The sequence below is a fragment of the Pituophis catenifer genome, unplaced genomic scaffold (genome assembly GCF_029215685.1).
Source record: "Pituophis catenifer annectens isolate HBS135680 unplaced genomic scaffold, rPitCat1.0.hap2 SCAF_1, whole genome shotgun sequence".
NCBI lineage: Eukaryota > Metazoa > Chordata > Lepidosauria > Squamata > Colubridae > Pituophis > Pituophis catenifer.
The window spans coordinates 34,461,635-34,484,427 of NW_027256881.1; the positions used below are offsets into that span (position 1 = coordinate 34,461,635).

Below are 22,793 nucleotides of genomic sequence, written 5' to 3' on the forward strand. Positions count from 1 at the left end.
ATATAGTTCAGAGGTCAACTCATTTTAAAGGTTTTCTGAGCTTACTTTCTTGCAGATGTTTTGTTACCAGGCTCAGTAACACCATTAGTGCATGGGAGCATGAATTTTTCTGATTGTTTTTATATACTGTTGCTAGTTTGCCTTGCTAGATTTGAGTATGTTTTTTACCTTGATAGTTTCTTGATAAAAATATTGTTTCTTCCCTAGCACCACTTATTTTTCTTTGATAGTATAAGAAGATTTTAATATTTTATATTCATTTGGCTTTTATTGTTAGTATTTGAATGCTGGGTTGTACCTAGTTGCATCATTCTGCTGGAAGATATTAGTTCACCACTGGACTGGATTCTTAATAACTTTGAGTATTTTCATATTCTGCAAGGATGGGAGATGCTCTAAAGCAGGGCTGTCAAACTTGCAGCCCACAGGCCGGATGTGTCACACACACTGGCCATGCCCATGCCCGGTTTAGCGAAGAGCAAAAAAGTGATGTCCCCGTGACAACACAAGTCTAAAGTCAAATTGGGGTGCATGGGGTGGGGAAGATTGAAACAAGTCCCATTATATAAGTAGAATTTAATTTTGTACTGAATATAGCTTGCTTTCAATATTTTATTTGGATGTTCTTAATTTTTTACTCTTAAGATTTTTTTTTAAATCACAACAATTTTAGGAAGTATGTCCATAAATAAGAGGGATTAAATCACCAATGAGAAAGCATATCTTTAAATAAGGAGATAAATAAAATATGATATTTTTTTTACTACATATATTGAGGTCAGATCACAAGGATAATGTAAATAATTTGCAATGGTTGTACCACTAAAATGGGTAAAATAGCCACCACTAACAACATCTGAAATAGGATTCTGATATATTATGCAATTATAACTTTAATCAATTTATAAAGCATATGGATTATTTGTATTTTATGGTCATGATTCCTAAATTGTGGTAAAAGGTTTAATAATAAAATGTATTTATTTATTTAGAATGCTTTTATGCTTCTTGAATATTTTGAGTCTGCTTTTAATTTTTTAGATTCTTAAAAAAAATGTTGGCATGCTCTCCTCTCAGCTGTCTTTGAAGGCCAATATTCTTTACTTGGAGAGGCAATTTCTCTGTGATTCTGGACACAGTAAAAGCAGGACATGTACTTCTCCAGGGCCTGTACTACAGAAACATTTGTACTAGCCTCATCTTACTGTTCCTTCATAAATACTCAGGTGCAAAGGACACTTCTATTCTTCCCTTCTGATTGCACATACTACCCTGCTAAACTATACAATGTTGTGAGGTACTGGGCAGCAGTGTTGAAAATTTGTTGAATGATGACTTGTGCCATAAATTAGATTTATTGAGCATCTAGTTCATCAAATTATTTGAATTTGATAGGTCTGTAATTTGATAGTCATAGTTTTCCACTTTCTAAACTTCTATGGCCATTATACCTATCTAATTCTCCTACCCCTTGTTTTGGATTCTTATAGATTTTTATAAATACTTTCTATTTTAATATCTTCTAGTTTTCTCATTTTTTTTAGTTTCTGATATATTGTCTATGCTTTCCCCTTATGCTGGTCTAGGACCAAAATAAAGATTTAATATTTTGATAATCACTGATAAAGAAACAATTTTGATACTTTTAAAAGTGGTAGCCACTAATATTGTTTGTTTGTTTGTTTGTTTGTTTGTTTGTTTGTTTGTTTATTTATTTATTTATTTATTTATTTATTTATTTATTTATTTATTTATTAATTAATTATATTTAGACTTTGCCTCAGATATTTCTAAAACTGTTTTCATCTGGTTTTTTCCACCTTACATTGTTCTAATTCCATTGAAACTTCTTTGACTATAAGAAAGGTCATGGGAATCACAAAGTAATATGTTAGAAATTCTCTGGATAATACTGATATATTACTGCTTTCTACTCAGTGGAAAGGAGTCAGTAGATTTCCTTTTGTACATTTTATATCTTTATAACAAACTTCAGTGGTAAAACATGCTCTATTAGATCATAGGAGTGTACCCTATACCTTGCTTCATGGGGCAGTAGGAAAACACTGGCCCAGAAAGTTTTGGGAGAAATCTATGCATTTTTTGTGAGTGTTTGAATTCAGAAAAACTCAGTTTTATGGATAAAGTTGAGTAAAAGATTACTTGAGCATTTCCAAGCTAGCTAATCATTTGGCCTATGTTTTGCAGATGTACTGATACCCTGAGAATCAAAATTAATAAATGAAGGAGCTATTTAATAGACTCTACTTCCATCTTTTTAGCCCATTCCACTACTCATTCACAAATAATATATCTTTGTTTAAAGTGCAGGTTGCTTTGTGATCTGGCCATGGCTGACTGGCTGATCTGGCTAGTGCCAAACTACACAAAGTAGTTTGGCACTGGGCTGATTAATAATGCATTGTGTCACTATCTATGTAACTCTTAACACTGAGGAATTTGCTGTGTACTTACATGGTTTTGTGTTTAATGATCCAAATTTCTATAAAGGTCCTATTTAAAATAGGCAAAGTGCAGCAAAAGTCAATGGGTTTCACTAGTTTAGATCCCACTTCCTTCTTGACCACAGGGCATTGCATTATTCAAACTAATTCAGCTTGTTCTTTGTATCCCTATATTCATTACATGAGAAGTAAAATATAATGTAAGAGACATTGATGAGAAATCAGATTATATTATTTATAAATCCATTTTCTAGATGTTTCTTTACAGTGATCATTCACAGAATCCATGGAGAACACATGCAGTTTTAGCAGGACTCTAATTTTGTTATGTTTCTGGATTTCTGGCATAGATCTAAGCAATGCTTGTTGAACACAATCCTGCAATTTTGATGAAGGATACCTTTAATTATATCTGTCAGATAACAAGTTAAATCCAACAGTTATTGCTGGGTATAATTATTATCTGTCAGTCATTTTACTAGTGCATTTAATTCTTTCTTTTTGGGCCATTATTTTTCCCCATTAGAGTCCACTTCTTTCTGATGTTTTTTGAAATATTATTTTAAAAAAGAATTTTGAATCCACTTCTCTGTTTTGTGAGTAATTAATTCTATATACTTAATTCATAAGCATCTGAGTAAGATATGCATTATAAAACATTTCTTCTAATTCAGACTTCTTTAGATTGGAAATGAAGGCAGATTGTATCATTATGAAACATAATAATGGAGTTGGTGTTTTAGAACAAAAATTCAGCCTTCTGCTTCCAGACGCGCAGCTGTCCCATACATTGAGTCAACAGCCTGGATACTGTGTGGAAGTCACGTAAAACTCTCTTCTTTGAAAGCTTAAGGGAATGTAGACTGTATATACCATTCTGACAGTGATTCATTTTCTGAAATAACAGTAAATAAGTCACAAAAATCTAGCACTTTTGTGAAATTCTGATCTTTCTGGAGTTCACTTGTATATTATAAAGTTACATGAAAGTACAGTATCTCAATACTGGAGATACAAAGGGATTTGGAGTTCCCTAGATTCTTAATGTCAGGTGCAAGTGACCAGGAAATTCAAAGCACTAAGTTTATTACTTGCTACTTATACACAAGAATCCAATATACTAATGGTCAAGGCCAAATGGCACTAGATAAAAATAAATTGAATTCATTGGGGGTTGGAGTCATCTCTTGTGGCTATGTAAGGATTCCAAATTGATGATGTGTTTGACTCCACCATTGGGTCCTGCCTGATCTCGCCTACATTAAAAATGGTAATAATTGGGTTTTAAGAACATAATCTTGAAGTGTATTTTTCATCTTTAATAGGCTAATTTTTTTTAAATAAAATAGGTTCCATAGTTTTAAAGGGATGCTCTTTCAAGCATATTTAGACTTGCAGGTTAAATTTTAGAAATTACATTGAGTTAAGTGGGCATTACTGAGCATAGGATTAAAAACTAAATGATTAATTGTGTGGGTAATACTAATAGTAATAAAAGCACAATAAATTGTAATCCCATTTTCACAACTACTGGAGCTTGCCTTGTGATGGCAAAACATCTGGGATATTGTTTTATGATTTTTGGGAACCACAAATTGCATTTTATTTTATTTCCCTGCACATTTTTGATTATTGGTGTAGAAAGACTATGCCAGTCTTTTCTCCTAAATTGACTGCCACCATTCTCAGCTAAATTGATTAGTTTCTGGAAAAAAATCAACATATGTTTGGACAATTAGCTAGCTTGCTCTGTCACAAAGAAATTGGCATTACTATGCCACCCACTCTGTTACTTCATCCATTGCCAGGCTGCCTAAATTCTGACAAACCATTTTTCATGTCATTTTTCCAGATGAAAGGTTTAGCGCTTGATACTTTCAGCAGGATAGGTTATATGTGAATATAATTCTATGGCCATTAGAAATACACTCAAAATGGTTTCTGACATAACATTATTATATTTTTAGCAATCTTGAAGCTTTTTACTAAACCAGACTGCTTGACAGAAATGTGAATGATTATTTCTGTGAATGAATTCTGCTTTACTGAACAACATATAGAGTTGCATGTTAGTTGCTTTTTATTGAAGTGTGGCTTTTATAAATAAGTGAGCAGACTAATAAAATGTTGAAAATATTAAAGTAGTTAAATATTACAGTATAAAAAGGGCAGAAGCATTATAAAGATGAACCCAAAAACAATGCACAATAAATTGAACAAAGAAGGCAATGGGGGCAGATGGTCTTTGCCTAGCATTAAAATAAACCAGATGAACTGTCCTTGAAAAGAGCATTCCACACATTGTCAAGTTGACCTATCCTGCAGCCTTGGAAGAAAGATACTTACTGTTTGAATATATGAGCAAGCATTCTTTTATGCATCCTCAACCCTAAATGATGAAAATCTTAAAAACTGTATCTGAGTAGGCCAGAAACAAACTGAGAGCCCAAACAATTAGCAAACCACAGGTAAAATGTAATCATAACGCACAGTCTCAGTTAATAGCCTCACATGTGCATTCTGGATTAATTGCAATTTCCAAATTGTCTTTGGAAATCTCATGTAAAGCACATTACATGAGCAGTCCAATCTAATTACTAATTACTCTTGTACTACTAATGTTGAGTATCCAGAAAGGAGAAGAAAATGTAATCTCAAAGCATATAAATAAGCTCTCAAGACCTGACTGCAAAGAAGACAGTAGCACAGGTAATGCAGACAACTGTTCTCATTCAGTCCTTCATCTAATGTACAGTACTGTTGTTGTAAAGAAAGAAATGATAGTTTAACAATATGTATTCTTTGCATACCAGCATCACCAGATTTTACCCTTGGAATCTCAAATTAAAAGATCAGATACCAAGATATGGAAAATACCTTTGTTTGCCTAATATCTTAGACCTTCAACCTATTGGAGAAGATGGCAATTGCCTAACTGATCACCTTTGGCACTGTGTACAACAGTTTAAATTTAACTGTTGAGAACTGATAAAGCTTACAAAAATACAATGCAGTGCATAGAACAATTCAAATGTGGGAACATGTATGGACCATTTGTCTTGATACTGGGAAAGGGCAATGCTTTGTTTCCCTCTGTGGAAAAGAAGACTGAGGAAGCAGAGACAACTTTGCCTAAGTTGTCTCCAAGGCATGTGAAAATCAGAAAGCGAAATGTGGACTGGTTGAAAGAAGATGTAAGGAAATGAGGTAGAAAAGTATTTAGAGATAAGATTATAAATCTTGTCAATCAAAAACTCCCTAAGGTCTGAAGTCTCTGGGGAAATATCATTTTAATGGGTCCTTCAAAGATTTCTCACTGGTAATCTAAACCTCACGAGGAAGCTATTGATAAAGTTGTCATAGATATCGCCTCATTCCCCAGTCCAAAACTAATTTTACTATACAGTCATCATAAGATATGTCACACTGAGTATCAGTTGCTGAGCTAGTTATCAATTTGGCCTCCATGTAGTTACTGAAGTTTCCCAAAATAATCACAATCACCTCTACAATCAAATCAACCAGCTATTCTGGAAAGGTCATGGACTAGAAAAATGGGTTTCTCTCACTGGCTTAGTGCCAAACCCATGCTGTCAAAATTGGTGCTACAGCAGAAGAATTTCCTGTGATGAGAGTGGAATCTCTATACATGACAGTTATGCTAGGCCAGTTACACCCATGCAAAATAATATGTATATTTACCTATTAGAGTTATACATCAGCCAACTCCATTATGATTCCAGGTTTCTCACAATATATAAAAAAAGTTGAAATAATATACTGTGTTTCCCCAAAACTAAGACCTATCCGGATAATAAGCCCAATCAGGCTTAGTGCATGCGATAAAATAAGCCCCTCACCAAAAAATAAGCCCCCCAAGGAGGGGAGAACAGAGAGGGGAGGTGACGGTGGCAATGAGACATCCAATCCCATGCTTGCTGCCTCCTGTACCCCCAAAATATTAAGACAACCCCCCCATAATAAGGCCAAGCCCTTATTTTGGGGTTCAAAAGAAAATAAGATTCTGTCTTATTTTCGGGGAAATACGGTATATTATATAATATTATATATTACATATAGCCTAAAAGGGAGGGAATCATCTACTACATTATCATTTGTATAATTGTAGATTATGAATACAATAGATGTGCAGGTTTGGAATAATTGTATATATATGATTCTGGTGAATCTCAAGCATTCTTTAAGAAAACCAAAGATAGACTAATCAGATTTCTACTTCAAAAGATTTACTCCCTTGCTTTATAAATAGCCTGATGGCTCACCTCAGGTCTCTACTCACTGGGCACAGGGTCATGGAAACTTTGTCTTCTTGATTTGATTGTTCCAGCTATCCAGGTAGTACCTGTGTTTAGTCAACCTCATATGATTCTTGGCCTGGTATCTCCTAGGGCTGACATTCCACAGGTTCAGCTAGAACAGCTTTTTCAGATTCAAAATCCAAATCTAAGTTCTGAATCTGGGTCATGACAGGCTGGAAATTCTGGAGCTACAGTCCAATGTTTGAGTTTGTGTGAACATTGATTTAATCTTATGGCAATACTGGTAGTTCTTGAGTTACAGCCATTTGTTCAGTGACCATTGAAATTTACAGTGATACTGAATTAAACTTATGACAGGTCCTTATAATTCCAGCCATTGCATCATCCCTGTAGTCACATGATTGTGATCTGGGCACTTGGCACCCAGTTTGCAAAAATGATGTTGCAGCAAGCTGTAATCACACAATTACACTTCCCAACATTCCCTGCCAGCTTCCCACAAGCACAGTTAATGTGGAAGATGGCAAGAAGTTATAATTTTCAGTCATGTGAGATCCACATTTGACAACCAGCTTGGTCCTCAATTAATGATGGAAACTGGAATTGCTGGAATTGCTATTTTAAGTGATGTGGTCAAGTGACATTGCACTTTACAACTGACATTTAGTAATAACAATTCTGGTCCCAATTGCTATCATAACCCAAGGACTACCTATAATTCTACACTGAAGACAGCACAGTGAAAACATCCTACTGTGCATTCCTTCTAAGAGATTGGATATAAAATTTACAACATTAATTATAAAAATATTAAGAAAAACATTAATTTTCTGTAAAATTTATAGCTAAAATATGTTGGCAATTCATTTTATTGAGCACAATATAATTTGTAGGTTTTTTTTATTTATATACACTTTTGTGCAAGAAAGTTTCCCCACAACAACAAGCCTCAAGATGGACTGCAAGAGAGTAATTGACCAAAATCACAGACTCAGCTTTTGTGGCTTAAGATAAACTAAAATATGGGTCTTTTCCTGATCAACATCTTAACCTCCATACCATACCACCTCTCACTTGACAGTTTTTCAAGTGAGAAAACTTGATTTTATGTTGCAATAGTTTCACACTGAATGTGATCTATGCTCCACAAAGGAGAGTGCTTCTTAAAGTAGTTTCTCCTCTTCCCCATCAAAATTGGCATAGGGAGGTGATGGAACATCACTGAGGCATGAATACTGTTGGGCTCCTCACTTATAGCCTCACAAATTAATTGGTAGGCAATTTTTAAATTTGTGATTAAAGTTTTCATTTGATTAATGTACTAATTAATCAATTGCAGTTCTTAGCCATAATTCCCAAGGGAACCTTCCCTGTCCCCATATCAGAAGGCTGCAGAAAATTTACAAAACTTTGTATTAATTTTGATAAGACCACAAGTAGGTATGTTTCAGGTACAGTAATATTGCTAATGGGAAGTGGGGGGAGAGAATAGGAATAGTAGTTTCAGGGTTCATTCTTTTGATGCAGACATGGATTTTAAATGTTGTATGTGTGATAAATTTCAGTCAAGCCGAGAAACAGAAGAAATAGACAATTTGGACAAATTACTACATTGACTCATGAGGACACATCCTGGCATTATGAATTCTGTTCATAATCCTTATGCCACTAGTGTTGTTTGCAAAGATAGCTCTGATTCATTTCCACGTAAAAGTTCACTATCATTAATCATAAGAAAATTACTTTATTAAATGACTTTTTAAACACAAATAGCATAGCTTCTTCTTCTAAAACCACATACACACACACACACAAAAGTATATCTAGGAAGACTTGCTCATAGGAGGGAAAGCAACAGGCAGTCTTTTTATTGGACAAGAAAGGTGGCGGGGCACAGCTTCAAAGCAATTTTCCAATGGGATGATGTGGTGGCTGCAGTTCATATTGAACCCTTGGCAAACTATTGCCAATAGATTTTACAAAATGATCTTAGAGGCAAGCTGGCACGAGTACAGGAAAGAAAGCAGTTTAAATAATGTGTGTCTAAGTCCTTCAATTTCCAAGAGGCCACCTGATAAAATTTCCATTTAAATAGTGTACATTAAAGGGTTAGAGGACAGATTGAAAATGTGAGGTAGACAGTGGTCTCCATTCTTTTCTTAAGTAGCTAAATTTCACCCTGGGGTTTCTTTAAAAAAAATAATAATAAACCCAGAAATTTTTCTATTTTTCTGAGGTATCAGGATTTTACTCTGACTGGAGAATTCTTCTTTTCTGGTTTTCAATGACAATTTTGTCAAAAGAATCACAATGAATATTTATAGCAATTAATCTTCAAAATTTAAATCAATATCCATATGCATAATATGTAGAAAGAAAAACATACCTTTTACTCTGCGTACCTTTAATTGGAAATGTCCAATTTTGCCATTTAAAAAAATCCAATAATACTCTTGGTACTTTAAAACTAACACACGTTGATTTGACATACTGTTTGTAGTAACTCATTGGCTCAATTAGATTTAAGAACCAGACCCCTGGATATAAAAGATCTAAAAGGCATAAAAATTGTTTTGCTATATAAATGCTAAAATATGTAAATGATGTTTCAGTGATTTTTAATTACTTAGAAAACCCAAGAAATAAATAATTATAATTATGTTACTAAAAATAATAGCTCAGGGAATAGATGAATTTTCACTTACCATTGCTTAGATTTTTAATCAATTGAAGACTGAATAATATCCATAATATTCTGGAGAGTTTATTCAAAAAGTGATTCACATTAGCACACTGCAGCTCCTAACCAAACTATATGCCACATATCTATGGATCAAACTTTATGTTGCATTTATAAACATGAAGACAGGATTCAGGCAGCATTCAACTCAATCTCTAGAGGCAGGCTGTTGAAAACTGACTGTGATTGCCTCATCCATTGCTCACTATCTTCTCATGCTAATTATGAAAATGTATGAAGAAAATACTATGTAAATTCACTGCAACTCTATTGGACATCTAATTTTTTTTCCAATATCAATCAAAAGGGGTTTCAATGTGTTATATATTAGTCCTAATTTTATTTACATTAACTGTATGGTAACTGCCATATGAAGAAAGGAACTTTATGTACTTAATCTTAGCTAAAAGACCACTTTCAGTCCTTTTAAATGTGGTCAATGTTACCATTTTTCTATAGTTCAGATGAGCTTGAGATAATCCCTTTGGGCCATTATATGATACTGTAAAGTGGACAATGTCACTAACAAGCATGGCTCCCTCCCAATAGAAAAATATTGTATGCCATTTCAGAAGGTTCTATATCCATACCATTATCCAAAAGACTAGATCATTCAAGTATCTTGGAAGTTCTTTCCATGCTTCAAGGCCTTAGTCCAAACAGTTGAGAGTAGATTCTTTCTATGCTCCATGGGATGAGTGCCATATTGTGTTTTGTCTCCTGCAATAGTGATAGGCATGTCACAGCCATGATCAGCTCTTCAAAAGTAAGAGCTTATCTGATGTTTTCCATGCAGGTTTGTTGTTATTGTAGTATGCCTTTGTAGAAATCATGTAACCTAAATTCTTAAGGACCTAAATGCATGCCTATGGATCAGTGGTGGGTTGCTCCCGGTTCGCACCAGTTTGCAAGAACCGGTAGTAAAAATTTGAAGTAGATTCGAGAATCGGTAATAACATTGGCTGGCCACACCCCCGAATCGGTCCCTGGCCCGGTCGCAGCTCACTTACCCAGGCCACCTCATCAGAGGCTTTTTTTAAAAACTCTTAAAAGCATTTTTTCTGCAACCTCTTCGGCTGAAGAGGTTGTAGAAAAAAAAAAGCATTTAAAAGCCTCTGGCGATCCCCGCTGAGTTGCCTGCTTTTAAAAGTAAAAAAAAAAAAAAAAAAAAAAAAAAAAAAAGTTGGCCACGCCCACCCAGTCACATTACCCCCACCAAGCCACGCCCACAAAATAAGCCACACCTACAGAACTGGTAGTAAAAAAATTTAGAACCCACCCCTGATATGGATGTCTCTAACTTTTTATTAAGATTTACTAAGATGAGCCACGGTGGCAAAGTGGTTAAAATGCAGTACTACAGGTTACTTCTGATCACTGGCTGCCAGCAGTTTGGCAGTTCGGGTCTCACCAGGCTCAAGGTTGACTCAGCCTTCCATCCTTCTGAGGTCAGTGAAATAACAACCCAGACTTTTGGGGGCAATATGCTGACTCTGTAAACCACTTAGAAAAGGATGTAAAGCCCTGTAAAGCGGTATATAAGTGCTATTGCTATTCCTATTAGAGGTATGGTTGATTTCACTAGAAGCCCACATTCAACTTTGTTGCCTTTGACACTTGCTCAAATTATTTTCAAAATCCTCTGGGTTTCCTTGGCTTTACATAATAATTTCGTTATTAATTACTTTAACCATCAGACCTCCCCATGAAATACATGAATTTAGTTAACCACAAGAAAGTTCATGCAGAGATAAAAGAGTTGATCTTTCATCTGGATCTACAAAAGGATTTAAATTCCATCCTTTCAAGCTTAACACAGCAAGATCAATGAATCAGGAATTACACATATTTCAGTAAGGATTTTTCAATATTAATCACATTTCTTAAGATGAATTTCCCATTATCATTTATAGAGAACTTGTTATGGTAGAGTATATTTGAATGATTTGAAATACCTTTTCCCAGGTATGTCCCAAGGTGATTTTTTAAAAGGCAACTGGACTTTTTTTTTTTTTGAAGACATTTCACTTCTCATTAAAAGCTTCTTCAGTTATGACTGAATAGTGGAGGATCAAAGGATTTCTATTCCTTGCAATCATCTGGTCATTAGCACTCTTTCTGAGAGTTGTTGAGGCCACTTGGAGGTTTATCTATGTCCTCAGATCACCTGGATAGTGCAAATGGATGTGAAACCTTCTTGGAACTGTTGAAAGAACTGTGTAGTAAACAGGAGACAGATGGTGTTTTATCTCTCCTATTTTGTTGAGAGAGGGCTGTTTAGTCTTAAAGTAGATGGCCTCTTTCACCTCTCTTTCAAATCAGCGGTCCTTTCTGTCCAGAATGTGGACTTTGCTTTCTTCAAAACAGTGACTTTGTCTTTCAAATGTAGATGGATTGCTGAATCTTGTCCTGATGGGTTTGTTCTCCTAAGGTGTGCCATGTGTTTGTGAATGGTTATTTCCAATAGTTTGAACATTTAAAAATTTATCTCGTTATTGATTACCATATTTTTTGGAGTATAAGATGCACCTTTTCCCCCCATAAAAGAGGCTGAAAATTTGGGGACGTCTTATACTCCAAATATAGCTTTTTTTGGAAGCTTTTTTTCCAGCCCTAATGAGGTCCTAACGAGGCGCTATGAGTGAAGTGATCTTCCCAGCTTTGCCTGCTCCCTCGACTCTCCACTGTGTTTTAATGAGGTGCTAGTGAGTGAAGCGATCTCCATGCTTTGCTCTGACTCTCAGCTGTTCTTTAAAAGCTTTTTTTCAGCCCTAACTAGGCACTAGCCAAGTGAAGCGATCTCCCTGTGCTTTGCCTGCTTTTCTCATTGCTGCTTCTTCTCAGCTGTGCCTTAGAAGCTGTTTTTTATACCCAAGTAGGGGATAAAAAACCAGCAAACTAATGTGTTGAAGCTGACCAGACTAAGGATGCTAGCCAGATGAATGCCTGGTAGGCAGATTTTTTTCCCCCTATTTTCCTCTCCAAAAACTAAGCTGCGTCTTATACTCCAATACATCTTATACTCCGAAAAATACAGTACTTTAAAATAAATTGATGATTAATAGATGGCAACTTTTGAAAGGTTAATGAAGAAATAAAAATAAAACTTATGAACTAAACTATAAAATGTACTTTGATGACATAGAAATCAAACAGGTTTAAGAAGGCATGAGTAACAAGAACCATTTCAATCTGGAATCAAACATCAACTTCAGACTGAATCAGCCTTGGTGCTGTTCAGCTCTGGTTGGTGCTGTACTTTTTAAGTTTTAACCCCAGGTGAAAAATAGCTCTTAGTTTCATTATAATTAAACTGCTATTGCTGTGCTGGAGAATAAAAGGCTACATTTTAAGATGTTCTTACTTTTAATACACATATTATTTTAGAAATTGTATCAAATTAATAACATGCTAATGATTTTTAATGCACCATAAATAATTTAATGCTTTTCCACTTGGAAATATTTTGTCATTATTAAATAATAAAAAAGATGATTGCAAATACTGGTTCATAGAGAAATATAAAACATTGAACTATCTCAAAAGGATAGATAGAAGTGTATATTTAGCATTTAATTATCTATACTTTTTCACTTCCCTTTAATAATAGCAAATTATATAACTATGTTTTATGTAAATTGAATATATCATATAAATAACCTGATAAATAGAATAAGTATTATATGGATAACTATCAGTTTATATTCTAAAACTATCAAAATATTATGTTCAAAAATATTCAAAGTGAAACAAAGTGAAAATTGTGGCATTTGTGCTTTTATTTATTTTTCAAATTTCTAAACTGGTTTTCATAAAATTATTTCAAATCTTCAGAACTAAAATGAAATTTAAATACTTTAAACAATTATAAGGAGTATTGAAATCATATATTTCAAATTTCATCCAGCACCCAAAGAGTCAAAAATCAAAACAAAAGCAGAGATTTTTTAACATAGAAATATGTAGATAAGAGGTGTTTATTGAGGTGCAGGAGGGAGAAGTGAAAGCAAATCATATCACATGATCCAAAAGGCCATTTGCCTAAGATTGGATTTATTCATATATTAAACTGGCAGAAAGGAGTTGAACAAAGATGCAACAAATTTGCAAAAAGCTGGTCATGCTTTAAATTGATTTTTATACAATTAATAAATCCAATTCTGTACTCACTTAGCTGAGAATAATTCTCACTGAACACAGAAAGAGATACCAATGAGAAGATGTATAAAGAGTCAAATTATAATTAAGTTCAATACCATGAAAATAAGAAAGCATAATATAGGCAACCTTCATACAACAATAGGAGGCAATAAGGTCATAAAATGTAGAATTTTAATAATAAAACCAAACTTAAAAAGCCTGAACATATTTTTTTTTATCTGGCTTCAGAAAGATTGTAATGTCATCTACTAATCAAATTTTCTTGAGAAGCAGTTCCAAACATGAATATTTACAGTGGACAATTTCTGGTAGTGACAAAACAGAAAAGATTTTCTCCTTTATACATACCCACTATGTAATCCACCAACAGTAATAAATTCATCTTAAATTCTTATTTGACCACAAGGCAATCTGTGTTTGAGTCCAATGGCTTTTGAAAGCCATTTAAAGCAAATAGGCAGTCAATATTTTTAAAATAAATTTTCATAATTTTCACAGTGACTCTTTGTATTTCAGCTTCTGAATTGTCAAGGACAGTCTCTTGATCAATGCCTCACAGTAATCCAAACAAAAACCAGCATACAAAATCTCATAAAATCACAGAGCTGAAAGGAATCTTGGAGGTCTTCTAACCCCCTGCTCAAGGCAGGAGATTTATACCATCCCAGACAAATGGGTGTCCAGTCTATTTTTGACAACCTCCAATGATGGAACACTCAAAAAATAGCTGCAAATTCAGAATTAGCTACAGCTGATAAAATATGTTTCATAATACCCTATTGATAATTATTTAGTAAGACATGACATATCTGTGATATGATGATAGTGTATAAATGGACTGTTTCCTTAGTTTTAACAATTTTCTGTTAGAAAAATATAGACTGAAATGAATCAGTACACGAATCATAAAAAAGAACACCTAATTCTGTTTGAATATTGATGTTCCACTTATTTGAGAATAAATTACTTTGCATTTGGAACATCTTACAGACACTTTTGTTGATGTTCCTATAAGTGATCTTGGAAATAAAAAACAACTAAGAACCACCTGTCTACGGTTCTTTTTAATGGCTATGAAATCAAATGTTGGATAACAAAGAATTGAGTGCTGCTTAGTTCTCCAACTTAAATGATAGGTCTATTTTTATGTTACCACTTACTGCAATAAAATAAAATAAATATTGGTTGATAAGGCATTCATTCATGGAAATCATTCAGCTTATGAATTTTCTACGTGTCTTCGATATTTCTCATGAACTTCCTCTTTCCTTCTTTCTGATATGATAATATGCTGCTTTTTATGATATATTTCCATTTGATGTCATATGAAATGCTTTAGATTGTTTATATCTTGCAATTAATACAGCTATCTTATCTAAAGAACATAACTAATAAATAGATGTTATGGTTTGGCACATGTTTACATGGATAAAACTTATTCTGAAGCTAGTATGATTGATTGATTTATACATTAAAGGTAAAGGTAAAGGTTCCCCTCGCACATATGTTCTAGTCATTCCCGACTCTAGGGGGTGGTGCTCATCTCCATTTCAAAGCCGAAGAGCCAGTGCTGTCCGAAGACGTCTCCATAATCATGTGGTTGGCATGACTAAATGCCAAAGGTGCACGGAATGCTGTTGTTACCTTCCCAACAAAGGTGGTCCCTATTTTTCTACTTGCATTTTTTACGTGCTTTTGAACTGCTAGATTAGCAGAAGCTGGGACAAGTAATGGGAGCTGCGTCTACACTCCATAACTGGGTTACTTCCTCACGTTGTGACATCAACTGAGTGGATATTCAAATCAATTTCTCCCTCTCTCTGTGCTCTGGCCACACCCATCTGTCCCATGATCCCTCAGGCTTTCACTCAGTTGCTGACAGACTGACGTGGAAAACACCCTGCCTCCATGGGGCAAAGGGTCTCCTCATCCACGGTGGGCTGCTGTACTTCATCTGCCTACGAGCTTCAAGCACGGCCTCTTCCAGGCAGGATCCTACCTCATTCCACCCGAAGTGCTGCGACATCGGTGGCGTGGGCGACTCAGGCATCGGTATCGGACATCTGTCAGGCGGCCACGTGGACTTCCTTGTCTCCCTTTATCCGACATTATCGTATTGACTCATACGCCTCGGTGGAGGCATCTTTCGGGAGGAGAGTGTTGCAGTCGGTCATCTCAGACTCGGTTTCAGGGAGCAGTCAGCTTCCCGCCCCTGTGGTTTAAGCCTGGGTATATCCCAGCTATGGAATGTAGACACAGCGCTCTGGAAAACGGACGTTGTCTTACCTGAACGTCCATTTTCGGGGCACTGCAACTACACTCCATTCCCCCCTTGTTTTGTTTCTTTGATTGGGGCTTCCTGCTCCTTTCCTGTTTGTTCAGGTCTTCTGGTATTTGTTCCTGTTGTTCTTGGTTGACCGGTTCCTTGTTGCTGTGCTACGCCTTCATTCAAGACTGAGGGATCATGGGACAGATGGGCGTGGCCAGAGCACAGAGAGAGGGAGAAATTGATTTGAATATCCACTCAGTTGATGTCACAACGTGAGGAAGTAACCCAGCTATGGAGTGTAGCCACAGCGCCCCGAAAATGGATGTTCAGGTAAGACAACGTCCGTTACACAGCACCAGGGATTCGAGCTGCTGAACTGCCGACCTTTTGATTTACAAGTTCAGCATCGTAGCCACTGAGCCACCACATCCCTTGATTTATATATTACTTAGTATTTATTCAGTTTAATTTAAGTACTTAGTATATTGGACTTCCACTTTACTTTTATAAAAAGTATCAACAAAGTGATTTCATCACAATATATTTATGAATTTAGCTATGTTTGGCTATATTTGCATAAAAACAAGTAAAATGAGTTGGGGAAGAATATACAGTATCTGTTTATCCAAAGCTACAGTGCATTTTATATTCGATTAAACTAGCTCCAACAATTGTATTACGTTGTGCTATTCTTCTATAAATAGTGAACAATGCATTTTGCACAATATGATGTCTTCATTATTACTTCTATTGAGTTTACCCAAAATCTTGATAATAAGGTTTCTGTTTCACTGGGAAACTAATTTCTTCTGTTTCTATGATTGTTTGACTAACAACCAATCCATTGAATTGCCAAGAATTTGAACTGTACAAGAATTCTGTAGTCCTTGAGTAACAATAGAACACAGAATGTTAGGATTGCCATTGCTAAGTGATGTGGTCATAAAGCTTGGCATCATGTGACCACATTCCTTAGTGATAGCAATCATGGAATTCCTTGTGGCAATCATTAATTGAAATCTATTGGTCCAGCTAAGGACTCACCTTGATCCAAGACATTCCCGTTTTGGTTCTTCACAGCTCAAAGCCCTAGCTCTTCCATGATTAGTGACTGCCTCCTCTTCAACTTTACTAATTGCCTATTCCCTCCCATTTCTGTCCTTTTGGTAATTCTACCCCTGTTGTGCACTTGGCTCTGGGGCTGCTTGTCAAACTGTGGCTCAGGGGCCTTCTTGGTATGCTGCAGCTCTGAGGCTGGAAGAAGCCCTCATATATATGTGTCATAGCACAATATTAAGTCACTGTTGCCCTGGGAGCCGTGTTCAGCAATTCAATCCTATAGTGCAGTTCGAAGCCACAGCCATCCCTGCAAGCCCCAAGCTCAGCCCAGCCCAGCCCACTCCAGTCACCCTGAACTCTGCTGCCCCAATTGATGTTCATGCTCTTACTGCTGATTAGATGGCCCTGCCTGGCCCTTTGTGAGGCAGCTGATTGATATGTGAGGCTTTCTTCCCCAGGTTTAACAAGGCAGCCACCACATGCAACCTTGGGGAAAAAAGGAAGGTCAGGCTGAGCACATCTCATAAGCAGTAGGAAAAAGAACATCATGAGAGACTGCTAGGGATAGGGGATGGCAGAGGCTGCAGAGAGCAAGGGACCAAAAAGACAGAGATGGGAGGGAGATAGCAAGGTTGGGAAAGATGAAGTCCCCTATGGTTGTAGTGTGGGCAATCTGCCAAGCATGATCAAATTGTGGTCGTGTGGCTGTTAGGGGCACTGCAACATCCATAACTTTAGTAGCTGGATACCATTCGTTCAGCGCTGCCATTACTTGAGGACTACCTGTAATGGAAACTGACATCATTTTTTTGCAGGAAACTCACCAGGATAAGGATGGAGTAAATGAAGTTCGTTTGAAGTGGTCACTCCATTATGAAAAGTCACTGGGGACTTCAAAAAAAAAATGGGGTGGCCATACTGATTGCTAAAAGAACTGGATTTACTATGGAGAATATAAAAAAAGATGGGCATGGTAGATTTATTATGATTAAAGGTCAAATTGAAAGTACAGCATATACGTTGGTTAATGTTTATGCCCCAAATGTGAGACATAGAGAATTTTTGTTAGAATTGTTTAAAGTAATAGAAGAATTTAAAGAAGGACATGTCATCTTAGGTGGAGATTTTAATATGGTTATGAATAATAGATTGGATAGGACTAATCCCACAAGTGCTGAAAGGAGGAATAATATCACCATTTTAAATAAATTAATAAAAGAAAAAGATTATGTGGATGGGTGGCATTTTCTTAAAGGTGGGGAGCCCGGTTTCACATATTATTCCCCAATTTATAAATCTTATTCTAGAATTGATTATGTTTTCGTTTCTAGGGATATAGCAACTAAGTTGTGTAGAATGGAAGTGGGAGTAATTAAAGTAACAGATCATGCGGTGGTTAGTTTAGACTTCATGGTAAAAAAGACTATAGAGAAGCGTTTAGATGGAAGTTGGCTACAAGGATTCTTAAAAATGAGAAAGTGGTTGAGAAAATGCAAAAGGAGATATCAGAATTGTGGTAAATTAATGAAAAAGGAGAAATAGCAACGAGATTGGTGTGGGACACCATGAAGGCAGTGACACGGGGAATATGTATTAGGGAAGCTTGTAGTGTTAAAAGGCAAGAAGCTGCATTACGGGAAAAATTAGAGGAACAGATTAAGAAATTGGAAAAAGAGTATTGGCATACAAGAAATAAACAGAAATCAATAGAATTACAAGCTAAGAAAAAAGAATTAGAGAATAAAAATTTAGAGGAAGTTCAGAATAATTTAATATACATGAAAAGAGAATTTTTTGAAAATAGTAATAAAAATTCTAAGATGCTTGCCAGGCTCACACAAAAGGAGAAAGCTAAAAATTCAATAGGTATAGTGAAAGATAAATTGGGGAAATATTGTAGTACAATGAAAGGAAAGTTAAAAATATTCCAGGAATTTTATCAAGAGTTGTACAAGGGTAAGGAGGTTAAGAAGGATAGAATGGAAGCTTATATTGGGAAATATATAAAAAGGGGTCTGAAAACGGAGCATAAAGAATTAATGGAAAGGAGTATATCGCAAAGGGAAATTGTAGAAGTAATTGAAAGTTTGAAGGTAGGTAAATCACCCGGGGTAGATGGATTAGGAACAGAATTCTATAAAATATTTAAAACATTATTAGTACCAAAATTATTAAAGCTGTATAATGCAATATTAGAAAGGGAAAAGATTCCAGAATCATAGGAGCAGTCGTTAATAATATTAATATCTAAACCAGATAAGGATCCGATGCTCCCTGATTCGTACAGACTTATATCATTAATAAATCAAGATGCAAAAAATTTTTCAACTATTTTAGCAAGAAGAATGAATAATTTTATAAGTAATTATATAAGGGAAGACCAATGTGGATTTGTAATGGGTCGACAAATGCATAATTTGGTTGGAAGAGTGTTAAATGCAATTCACAAGATTAAAAATCTAAAGCTTAAAGCAAGGATATTAGCCTTAGACATTTTTAAGGCCTTCGATTGTGTGAGCTGGCAAGCATTAAAGATGGTAATAGACAGAATGGGGTTTGGAAACAAATTCAAAGTTGTAATAGATCAATTATATTCCCAGAACTCTGCCTTAGTGGTAGTGAATGATGGAGTTACAGACAAGATACGACTCACTAGAGGAACAAGGCAAGGGTGGCCACTCTCACCTGTCCTATTTGTATTGGTTATGGAACTATTGGCCAATGCATTAAGAGATGACGGGGAGATAGAAGGGATAGGTAAAATAAAATTAAATATGTTTGCTGATGATACATTGTTAACAGTTAAGAATATAGTAGATAAGATGGAAAGAATTGGATGGCATCTAAAAGAATTTGAAGAAATAACTGGATTAAGAATAAATTGGTCAAAAGGGGCTTTTAACAAGGAAACGGAAGATGCATTAACTTATCTTGAAATGGAGAAGGCATCTTTTTATCTATGATTCCAAAATGTAGAAGAGCAAAAAGATGAAGATATAGGGGAAACAATGATTGAGATATTGGCAAAGGCAACCCAGAGGGATAAGGAAGAACTACGAATCGGAATAGACGAAATATACAGGGTTCATACGAACTATGCAAGATGGAATAAGTTGCCCAAGGAAATTCACATAAGATTCATGAAGAAATCTATAAAGGAAGAGATTTATAGGAAAATGAGAGAGGAGACAACCATGTACAAGGGAAGAGAAATTTTAACTCTCAAACAATTACCGAGAAGAACAAGAGACCAAAAAAGAAATTACAATTTTCTAACTACACAGTTAAATAAATTCAAAATAAAATTTCGCTGGCTAATGCCTGAAGGTCTCCTCATCTCCTGCGAGGACAGAAAGTATAGGATTGATAATTTAGAGAAGGCTCAAGATTTCTTTGAACAACATTTCACATGTGAAGAAGAACAGGAGAGGAGGGAAGAAATGGAACAATGGAGGCAAGAGGTACAGCGAATAGAAAAAGAAGAAAAAGATCAAGAAGATAAAAGGAGAATGGAGAAAGAAAGAATGGAGAGAGAGGGAACGAGGGAAAAGATACAAAGAGTTACCAGAAACACAACAAAGTTGAAAATAACAAATAGATAAACCCAATAAAGATGGAAGGGGAACTAAAAATTATTTCAATCAACATAAACGGAGTTAACTCACCAATGAAAAGGAAATACATATTTACAAAATTACAAAAACTTGATAGTGATATCATAACATTACAAGAAGTACATATTAAAAGACAGCAACAAAAATTGTTGGAAAATAAAAAAATTAGGAAGACTATATACGTCCCTAGGAGACGATAAAAAGAGAGGGGTGGTAATGTACGTTAAAAATCACCTGAAAACCAAACAGATATATACTGATACAGAAAGACGCATCTTAATAATCGAAATACAAACAGAAACAAAAATATTACTAGTATCCAAATATGCACCCAACGGAAACCAGAGGGATTTTTACAAGAAACTGCACGACATAATTAAAGACCTGGAATATGAGAACATCTGCATTATTGGGGATTTTAATGCAATTGTGAATTTACAAGACGACTATCGTAGTAACAGGAAAAATAAAACTAGAAAGAGAACTCTACCTGAAACATTTGAAGATATGGTCGAAGAATTCCATTTATACGATGGGTGGAGAGAGGCCAATAAACAAATTAAACAATACACTTACTACTCAAGCCCTCACCAGTCATGGTCTAGGATTGATATGGCCTGGGTGACACCAGATCTTAGAAAGGAAATATGAGATATCAAAATTGTACCAAATACCTGGGCCGATCACAATCCTATAAAAATAATATGGAAAGATTATCACAAGCAAAAGAGGTGGATGATGGATACTAGAATAATAAAAGATAAAGAATATATACAGATGATCGAGAAGGAACTCAAAATATTCTTCCAATTAAATACAAAGGAACAGACCTCGCTACAGAATCTATGAGACACTACAAAAGCCTACATAAGAGGCCTCACCATAGCATACACAACTAAAAAAAATAAGGACAAACAACTAAAAAGGAATAATTTATTAGAAGAACTTAACATATATGAATCACAGTTACAAAAACAACCTGATGATAAAACAATAAAGGCAAACCTGAACCTCACCAAATATAAACTGAATTTAACCGTGCAAACAGAAATCGCTCAGAAAATGAAAATGGCAAAACAGAAACATTTTCAATACGCAAACAAAACAGGTCGCTGGTTAGCATACAGATAGAAAAAAAAGAGGGAGAAGAGAATAATATACCAACTACAAGATGAAACGGGACAAATATGTAGCACGAATCCAGATAAAAAACATATAGTTAAAGAATTCTATCAAAAACTTTACTCACAAGAGGAGATCCAAGATCGAGATATCAAGGAATACTTATGCGAAGCAAATATCCCGAAACTGAAGGAAACCCATAGAGACACATTAAATAAACCAATCGTGATGACAGAGTTGATGGAAGCCCGGAAGAAACAGAAGAACAACAAGGTACCAGGCCCAGATGGAATTCCAACTGAATTTTATAAAAACTGCCAGTCAGTGATAGATGAAATACTCCTCCAAGTCCTCAACGACGCATTACTAGAAGCAGAAACTCCTAAATCTTGGGACGAAACTATTATTTCACTTATCCCCAAAGAAGACACAGACCGGACACAGGTTAAGAACTACAGACCAATTTCCTTTCTAAACATCGATTATAAATTATTCATGACAGTCATAGCACAAAGATTGAAAACAATTATACACAACTATATACATTCTGATCAAAACGGCTTTGTCCCAAGGAGGCAGATAAAAAATAACACAAGAACAATCATAAATGTTCTAGAATATTATGAACAACAAATTGATAAACAAGTAGCCTTAATCTTTCTCGATGCGCAAAAGGCATTCGACAATTTGAATTGGAAATTCCTCATAGCACAATTAGAGTTAATGAATTTTGGCAACAAATTTTTAAAAATGATTAATAAAGTATACTCCTCCCAGACTGCGAGAATCACAATTAATGGGGACATGACAGAAAGACTGGACATACAAAAAGGGGTGAGGCAAGGGTGCCCATTATCTCCCTTACTATTCATAATATCACTGGAAGCCTTACTAAATGAGGTAAGGAAGGGGACATAAAGGGACTATGGATATGAAATGAGGAATATAAATTACAGGCCTTCGCTGATGATGTGGTATTCATAGTAGAACAACCAGAAATAGCAGGAACTAAATTACTGGCGAAGATAGAAGAATATGGCAAAGTAGCGGGACTCAAAATTAACAGATAAAAAACTAAAGTCT

General features: G+C 35.4%; 1 protein-coding gene across 19 annotated transcripts in view; it reads left to right on the plus strand.

Moving 5' to 3' along the window:
• The window catches only part of NRXN1 (neurexin 1), a 952,284-nt gene that overhangs the window by 26,795 nt on the left and 902,696 nt on the right, over nucleotides 1-22,793 (plus strand). Inside the window, exon 3 of one of the 19 annotated variants that reach the window (XM_070932260.1) lies at nucleotides 17,443-17,478. The exons of the other annotated variants lie outside the window; for them this stretch is intronic. Coding sequence (XP_070788361.1) covers nucleotides 17,443-17,478 — 36 coding nt within the window. The remainder of the gene's footprint in view (nucleotides 1-17,442; nucleotides 17,479-22,793) is intronic. 19 annotated transcript variants of the gene reach the window in all.